The sequence below is a fragment of the Symphalangus syndactylus genome, chromosome 3, assembly GCF_028878055.3.
Source record: "Symphalangus syndactylus isolate Jambi chromosome 3, NHGRI_mSymSyn1-v2.1_pri, whole genome shotgun sequence".
Taxonomy (NCBI): domain Eukaryota; kingdom Metazoa; phylum Chordata; class Mammalia; order Primates; family Hylobatidae; genus Symphalangus; species Symphalangus syndactylus.
Window position 1 is genome coordinate 17,207,901 of NC_072425.2, and position 9,215 is coordinate 17,217,115.

General features: G+C 46.9%; 1 protein-coding gene across 3 annotated transcripts in view; it reads right to left on the minus strand.

Annotated features, from left to right (window-relative positions):
* Positions 1-7,213, minus strand: part of STXBP1 (syntaxin binding protein 1) — an 80,380-nt gene extending 73,167 nt beyond the window's left edge. For 2 of the 3 annotated variants that reach the window (XM_055270998.2, XM_055270996.2), the window contains exon 1: positions 6,963-7,187. In XM_055270998.2, coding sequence (XP_055126973.1) covers positions 6,963-6,999 — 37 coding nt within the window. In that variant the 5' untranslated portion in view covers positions 7,000-7,187. Of the gene's footprint in view, positions 1-6,962 lie in introns of all 3 variants that reach the window. The other variant, XM_055270997.2, reaches the window with a different exon arrangement.
* Positions 7,214-9,215: the final 2,002 nt, after the last annotated feature.

Below are 9,215 nucleotides of genomic sequence, written 5' to 3' on the forward strand. Positions count from 1 at the left end.
CAGAGACCTGTCTCTGGGGGAAAAAAAAAAAAAAAAGTACAGGTTCTGCAGCCTGTGAGCCAGAACCCAAATCTGAGAAGACAGGTGTTGAGGTTAAGACTGATGCTCCAGCCAAACCACCAGGGTCCAAATCTTGCATCTGCCTCTTCTCACCTGTGGGACCTAGAGCACATTCTTCACCTCTGACTTCAATGTTCTCATCCATAAAGTGCAGGGAATACACCTCTCTTACAGGGTAGCTATAGACATTGAACAAGTTAGCATACACAAACCACTTAGTTTAGTGTTTGGCACTTGTTGATGTGACATAAATGTTAGTTATTAAAACATTATAACAGCAGAGCTGGGGCGGTGGCTCACGTCTGTAATTCCAGCACTTTGGGAGGCCAAGGTGGGTGGATCACTTGAGGTCAGGAGTTCAAGACCAGCCTCGCCAACATGGCGAAACCCCGTCTAAAAATATATATATATATATATATATATATATACACAAAAATTAGCCAGGCGTGGTGGCACACACCTGTAATCCCAACTACTCAGGAAGCAGAGGCAGGAGAATCACTTGAACCCAGGAGGCGAAGGTTGCAGTGAGCCGAGATCGTGCCACTGCACTCTAGCCCAGGAGACGCAGCGAGACTCTGTCTCAAAATAAATACATACATACATACATACATACATACATACATACAAACATTATAACAACAAACTGATAACCTTGTGGAATTATCCTAAACTCTCTCAGCCTCTGTTTCCTTAGAGTAAAAGAAGACTAATGAGAGTAACTCATGGGATCTTTGTGAGGATTAAATGACAACATATGACATGCCTAGCACAGTGCTGGCACCTAATAAGTGATCAATAGATTTAGTTTTTATTATTACAGTTTTATTCTAAGCAAAGCAATAATCTTTAGATTTAGATTCAAAGTTCAGACGAATTGATCATAATGTATAACCTGATAAATACTGAAGCCACTTCATAAGAGAGACTGAATTGACTTGGAAAGTGCAACTTTCAACGCTTTCTTTGTCAGTGTATTTATTGGGGGGTGGGGATTAGTGAGGGAGATTGAGGAAAAAGAGTAGTATCTGTCTTTCATAGACTGAATCTGACACCTCTGATCTCTCCTGCTTTCCACTTATAATTTGGCCCTAGAAGAGCTAAGTGGATGATGCCTGAACTCACCTCTCGGGCTGCTGAGTGCAGTGAGAGGGTAAGAGGAGTCACAGTCCTTAGACAAAGGCCCCTTCTACTCACTTCATCCCCTGGCAGAGAAAAGCAGGGGCGAGGGAACCTTAGAATTCAATCATCGGGGGAAAATGTTGGAGGGGTGGCTATAGAGGGGATGATGAGAAATATGTTTCTTGACCAGTGATTCAGAATTTTTATGACTAGCTTTGGCTAGTTACATTATTAGAAAGTGTATGGCCTGAAGCAGAGAGCTTCTGCTTGCCTGGAACATTAGGATGTCCAGCTTGTTCTAATACCAACCCATAATGAACTCAAATGGACAGGAATGTTTGTAACTATTTTTGTCAGCAGCAGTTCTTCAGTCCCAGAGTCTGGGCCTTTTGTGTGTCTCCCTGGTGCTCTGGGATTGATGGCTTTCCTCCTACCCACTCTTCTAGTGGGTTACACGGGGCATCGAGGGGCAAGGGGACTGATCTAATGAAGACCTCAGCCTTTTGGAGCCAGTGAAGCCTGAGTTTGAATTCCAGCCTTACCACTTGTGTGCATTGTTAAGTGACTTTATCTGTACTTCAATTTCCTCATCTCTAAAATGGGGATAGTTGTATCTACTTAGGACATTTAGCGTTAAGAATAGTATATTTGGCCAGGCGCGGTGGCTCACGCCTGTAATCCCAGCACTTTGGGAGGCCGATGCGGGCGGACTGCCTGAGCTCAGGAGTTCAAGACCAGTCTGGGCAACAAGGTGAAACCCCTCCTCTACTAAAATACAAAAAATTAGCCGGGCGTGGTGGCGTGTGCCTATAGTCCCAGCTACTCATGAGGCTGAGGCAGGAGAATTGCTTGACCTGGTAGGCGGAGGTTGCAATGAGCCGAGATTGTACCACTGCACTCCAGCCTGGGCGACAGAGTGAGACTCCGTCTCAAAAAAAAAAAAAAAAAGGAATAGTATATTTAAGTGACTAGGACAGTGCCTGGGACATCACAGGTTCTCAGTAGGTGGTCATTCTTGTTATGACTAGAGCCTGGCACAAGCTGGGGAACTTGGTGATACCCAGCCAGAACCAGAGATGCATTCTCTGTTTTCCCACTAATAAAAATATTTTTAAAACCTTTATTTTCTAAATTATAAAAGTAGAGCACACTATACATTTTAGAGAAGAAAATCAAATAATACAGAAGTGTGTAAAGTGAAGACATCCGGTTGCTGGTCTTGCTCTCCTCCCCGCTTTCCTACTGTGTCCTAGCCCAGTTCTGGAGCTCTTGTTTTCATTCTGGGGTAAGAGAGCCCCCAGGATGGCCTCCAGTGGTCCCTGGTTCCTGATATTCACATGCTTGTGTAGTCCCCTCTCACTTTGTGCCAGGGTTGGTCTGTGTGATGGATAGGATATGGTAAAAGTGATGATGGCCCTTCTAAATTAGGTTATAGAGACTGCGGTCTCCAGGTCTCCATCTCTTTTGGGTCACTGGCTCTGGAGGAAGCCGGCTGGCCATGCTGTGAGCTGCCCCAGGAGAAGCCCCTGTGGCAAAGAACTGAGGTATCCGGCCAACAGCCTCCTGGATAACTGAGGCCCACTAACAACAGGTGTGCCATTGGAGGTGGATTCTTCAGCTCTGGTCTGGTCTTGAGATAGCTGCAGCCCATTGATGTAACCTCCTGAGGGGCCCTGAGCCACAACTTCCCAGCCAGGCTGCTCCCCTCCCAGATCCTGCCCCTCAGGATGTCTGAGACAATAAATGTTCATTGTTTTAAGCTGCTAAGTTTTGGTGTGATTTGTTATGTAGCAATAGATAACTAACAGATGTCTTTTGTCTATTTTTTATTTAGGTTTTTTTTTTTAGAACAATTTAAGGAAGCTCTTTACAGATAGATAAATAGATATCGGCCCTTTGTTATATGCTGCAGATACTTTTCAAGCTTATTTGTCTTTCAAATTGCTTTTTGGTATTTTTACTGAATAGAAGTATAGTCATATCTGTCAGTCTTTTCCTTAATGTTTTCTAATAATGTTTAGAAAGCTCCTGCACAATAATATAAGGAAAAGTACATCTGTTATTGTCTACTACCTTTATCGTTTTATTTATTTAATCCCTATGGGACTTATTTTTGTGAACATGTGAAGTACAGAAGTAAATTTATTTTCCCCACCAAAATGTAGCCAACTGCCTGAATATCATATGTTGAGTTTTCTTTCCTTTCCTCACTGACTTAAAATGCCACCTTTGCCATATATGGGTTCTTATCTGGACCTACTCTAGACTTCTTGTTCTATGTCATTGATCTTTTCACTTTCCCCCTTCATTTGGAAGTGCTACAATGTTTTGGTAACCGTAGCTTTACAGTATGTTTTGAATCTGGTAGGTGAAAATTCCCATTTTCTTTTTTTTCAAAAATTTCTTAGCTCCTCTTAGCTTAGCCTTTACCATTCCAGATGAATGTTGGGATATTTGTAGGAATTTTATTAAATGTATAGGTTAATTTACCAAGAACTGATATTTTTTCTTATTCTTCCATAAAGCAACATAGCATTCTTTTCCATTTATGAAGGTCTTGCTAATTTCCTATTAGACTTATTCCTAGAGTTTGTTGTGACAGCACTGTGCTAGACACTAGTTCTTACCCCTAGTGAACTTATGGTCTTACAAGTAGTGCAAATAATTTATTAATTGCAATTGTGATAAGAATTACAAAGGAATGGTCCAGGGAACCATGAGTACAGGGAGGCCTGATGGGGGGGAGGTTAGAGGTTTCTCTATAGCGACATTTAAACTACTCCTTTTAGTTCTGGATTACTAGGAGTTTTTGTTTTGTTTTTAAAAACAGATTAACTTGTTTTTCAGTTTCTACTGAGAAGATTATATAGTTTTAAAATTTTCATTTCTTAATGTCATTCTAATATTGAACTATTGTGTTTCTGAAATAAGCTCTACTTGATCGTCATTTTTTTTTTATGTATAATTAGCCTTTTTTTTTTTTTTTTTGAGACAGAGTTTGGCTCTTGTCACCCAGTCTGGAGTGCAGTGGCACAATCTCAACTCACTGCAAACTCTGCCTCCTGGTTCAAGCAATTCTCCTGCCTCAGCCTCTTTTAGAGAAAAGGGCAAAGCTAGAAACCCTATCCAAAATTAGAAGCCAGAATTAACCTGCGTCATTGACAAAGGATTTCAACATTTTTTTTCTAAAATTTGTACCTAATTGTTATAGGAACAGAACTCTGTTCACATAATCACCATTTTTTTCTTTTTTCTTTTCTTTTTTTTTTTTTTTTTGAGATGGAGTCCTGCTCTGTCGCCATGCTGGCATGCAATGGCACGATCTCGGCTCACTGCAACCTCTGCCTCCCAGGTTCAAGCGAGGGTTCAGCCTCCCGAGTAGCTGGGATTACAGGCACCCACCACCACACCCAGCTAATTTTTTTATTTTTAGTAGAGACAGGGTTTCACCGTGTTGGTCAGGCTGGTCTCGAACTCCTGACCTCAGGTGACCAGCCCGCCTCAGCCTCCCAAAGTCCTGAGATTGCAGGCACGAGCCATTGTGCCTAGCCATACTCACCAATTTTATGTAAAATTGCTTTGTTATCTTTGTGTACAATGGGTTTGCTTTATTTCAGAACGTAAATTCTGACCATGCTGCATACTGATTTTTTTTTACCTTTATGCTTGCTTCTAATTAAAGGTGGGGGAGGGGGATTATGGAGCCACTTGCATAAACAAGGGTTCCGGCAAAATGATGCAAAAACTTGGTTTCTATAACACTTGGGGATTTTATCTTCAATGTGTAGTATTCAAATATACCATTTTATTTTACTGTTATATTTATAGAGATGGGGTCTCACTATGTTACCCAGGCTGATCTTGAATTCCTTGGCTTAAGCAATCCTCTCATTTCAGTCTCCCAAAGTACAAATGTAACATTTTAAAGAATACAACCTGTAACATTCTATTCTGTATTTCACCTTTTAAAAGGATATCGGAAAGAAAAGATATTTACAGAATAATGAAGAAAGTCATTTTTTGCTAATGTTGCAAGGAAATGCCCACCAGGTTTTACAAAATTAACACTGATTGTGTCAGGTCACTTAACTGCTCCAAGTCTCCATTTCTTACTCATGGGTAAAATGAGATGTTGACATTAGATGATCCCTATGGGTCCTCCTAGCCCTAAACATCTCGAGTACAAGTATCAGAACCTGTACTGCATGGGTACAATGAAGGTGTTATGATGAGCACCTTTTAAAAATTTGTTTTATTTGGGGTTCAGTTTTCATAACAATTTTCTTTTGGTGTAATAGGTGAGATAAGGTTTTACAACTAGATTCCTTAGTAGGAGTATCTCCTATATATCAATGAAAAGAATGGGGAGGGGAAATAAACAGCTATGGTGCCCAACAAGAACACTACATGGCCAAAAGCATTCCACAGCGAGCGCGCGCTATGATAGGAGAGAATCACTGGAAAGGAAACTAAATTTCCACCATTTTATTCTTTTGCCTTTCTTATCCTCTCCTACAGAGAAAAGCCCAGTTTTAATCTTCACTTAATCCCCAAAGAGATAGCAAAAGCCACAGCAATCCTTACACATTTTTTTGTTATAAAGAAATGACCAAAATATTGACAAGGCACTGTTTTTCCACACATATCACCAATCTTATTTAGCACTGTGGATGCCGTTTTGCAAATGTTACCCACCATCAGCCCTCGCTCCGCTGCGGCCGCCACTCTCCGCCACCCATTTTTAAAAACCCATTCATGTGGTGCTTTCATCCAAACCCATGAACAACCATTTCCTCCCTGCCACCGTGGTCTGAGCTCCTGAAGCGTTCGGCCACGGCAGGGCCGAGCCCCGCAAGCAGGGAGATTGCAGACTGCGGCGCTGGGCGGCGGACACCGAAGCTCTCCTCATCTGCCGAGTGATTTCAGGGGTTCAGGACCCTGAGAAGTCCCCGCCCTGGAAGCCAAGCCCCGGGAAGGGGAGGAGTGAGGTGGCCCCGGCCCAGCAGAGCTCAGCCTCCGGAAAACAGGCGTCTCCTCCCCAGGCCGAGCCACTGCGCCTAGTCTCCCAGGTGGGTCTCGCAGCCAGGGACCGCGGCGCGGCCCCGGGCGGGGGAGGAGGACGCAGACCAGGATCTCGCTCGTCACGACTCGCCCAGGAGGGTGGGGAGGAGGAGGGACTGCAGGAAAAGGGACCGGAGTCTGGGCGCTCAAGGAATAAAGACGAGGAAGGGGAGAGGGGACTGAGGGGAAGATAACGGGGGTGAGGATGGGGATGTGGGGGAGGGTGACGGGCTGCAGGGGGTAGAGGCGAGATGAAGGAGAGGGACGGGTGTTGGGGGTGAAAGAGGGGGAAGGGGGGTGGGATGGGGGAGAGGCGGGATGGAGAGAGTGGGGTGAGGGAGGGGTGGGGGAAGGGGGAAGGATGAGGCGAGGGGAGAGAAATGGGGGTGAAGGGAAGGGAGGGAGGGAGGGATGGAGGGGAAGGAGGATGCAGGGAAAAGGGAAGACAGGGACGGCGAGGAAGGAGGATGGGGAGGGAGGAGGGCGGGCTGCAGGGGGAGGGCTGGGGTGAAACGTGAGGTGAGGGAGGGGAGAGCGGGGGAAGCCTTCCTCTCGCGCGGGCGGCGCCTGAATAACGGGAACCCACGGACCAGGAGCCTCAGGCCGGGGGCGCAGGGCTGGCAGCCCGCTCAGAGGCCTGGGCGCTGCGGGCAGGGGCCGCGCGGGGCTCCTCGGGAGCCGCAGTCCCCGCCTGCTGGAAGGACCCCGGCTCCACTTACTCTCTCCGACCACAGCTTTGAGGCCAATGGGGGCCATGGCGCTGCGCGAGTCTCCCGGCTCCGATCTCCTCCTCCCGCGACGCCCGCAGACCCCGCCGCCTCCTCAGGTGGGCGCGCTGGGCCGGCCACAGCTCTCCGCCCCGCAGCCGCGCTAGGGACCGACTGACGCGCTGACTGGGCGCGGGGGCGCGGCGCGAGCCAGAGCGAGGCTGCCCCGCCGCCGCCGGCGCGCGCGGGGGCGGGGCCAGCCGGGGGCGGGGCCTCGCTTCGGCCGTTGGCGCCACCCACTCGCCTCCGCCAATCGCACTGCGGCCCGGAGGTTCAGCCCCGCCCCCCGAGATGCGGCTGGGCGCCAGGCGGCCGCTGGCTGGTGCGGAGCCGCGCCCTCCCCCTCACCTCACGCGCCGCGCGCGCCCGGGGCGCTGGGTACCCAGTCCTCATCTTTCCCCTCCGTGCTGGGATCCCTGGCCACAGGCTATCGACGCGCTCCATCTGCCTGAAACCCCGCTCGGGTCCTGTCTTTCCTCTTTCTGGGAGCTTCCGTTTTTTCCCTGCCCACGGAAGGAGCTTGGAGGCGAGATCTCTTACTAGCAGCGCCCACTCCCAGCCGCAGCGAAGCCAGGGTGAATCCACCCACAGCACCTCCCTCTCGCTGGGCACCTGCATTCGTGCATTCACCAACACTGAGTTCTTGTGTCCAACTCCGTGCCAAGCACATCAAATCTCATCAAATCCTCCAATCGTTGGGCACTGCTTTTTATTTTGTTTTGTTTACACTCCTCTTAGCTCATACCTATGGGCATTATTTTTAATCTCCATTTTCCGATGAAAAAACCAAGTCGCGGAGATACTGGAAATAGCACTAGACTTACCTTCACGCAGCGTAGCATCCGTTAGCTAATGTTCAGTATTCTGTCACTTTTATGTGTAAGCCGTTATTCTGTCCTCTGGAGCTACAACCATGTACAAGGCAAAATCTCGTCCTGCTTATGGGCGCTCAGAGTTTAGAAGTTTCTAACCCCCAAATCTGATACGAATATACTGTGGGACCGACTCTGGTCTCAGTATCTCCTTCCTGGAGTCCATATTTACTAAAGCGGTCCCAGGTCAGTTTTTGCTCGACTTTCTTTGTTAATAGGAGATACTGCTTTTCTTTTTCTTTTTCTTTTTCTTTTTCTTTTGAGACAGAGTCTCGCACTGTCGCCCAGGCTGGAGTTCAGTGGCGCGATCTTGGCTCACTGCAACCTCCACCTCCCAGGTTCAAGCGATTCTCCTGCCTCAGCCTCAGAGTAGCTGGGATTACAGGCGCCCGCCACCATCGCCCGGCCAATTTTTTGTATTTGTAGTAGAGACGGGGTTTCACTATGTTGGCCAGGCTGGTCTCAGATACTACTTTTGAAATATAGGGGAGGGCTTGCTTTTGGCTTCAGAGTAACACAAATTGAGCCAATTAAAAATAAAAAAGAATAAGAGAGCTAGTAGTAGTAAAAATTAGTGAATATTCATTAAATATTTGGAATACATTTGAGCTAGGTTTTTAATCTTCATATTATTAAGACGTGTAATAATATTTTACAGATGAAGAATTGAGATTCAGAGTGGATAAGTGCTTTATTAGTAAATGACAAAGGAAAGATCCAATTCTAGGATCTGAATTCTGAACCATTATTTTATACCGAGCAAAAAAAAACTGCTGAGAACTAAGGAGGAATTTTCCAAAGTCACAGAAGCCAGTGGTGGCTGAGCCAGGACAAGAGGCTACATGTCCTACTTCAGTCACCAGCCCCAGGACAAGCAGATTTGACCATCTTCTCACCACCACCCCAATCTACCCCCAACAGAACCTTCAGATGGGTTCAGAGAGAGAGAAGGTGTTAATGTGTCAACTGTCTATGTCTGGGCCTTGCCTTTTGCCCAGAAAACATATTGATAGCCCCTGGGCGCATTTGGAGGAGGAGATAGTGTGTAAATGTGGGGAGACCTAGGATGCACTGGTAATGCCACATGCTTCCTCCTTCACTAGCTGGCACATATCAGCAGAGACTCCACAGTTTCTGTATCTGCCATGAAAATATAAATTCAAAGCGGGAAAACTCCTTAGCAGCTAAGCAGTAGGAATGGCCGAGGGCTCCTCTTGTCACTCATCCAGTCAGTGGGTCAACAAGCGTTTACTGAGTGTGGCAAAGGTCTGGGCCATGTGCTGTGGGTAAGATGGAGACAATTTCTGCCCTCAAGGAGCTGGTATTCAGCTGA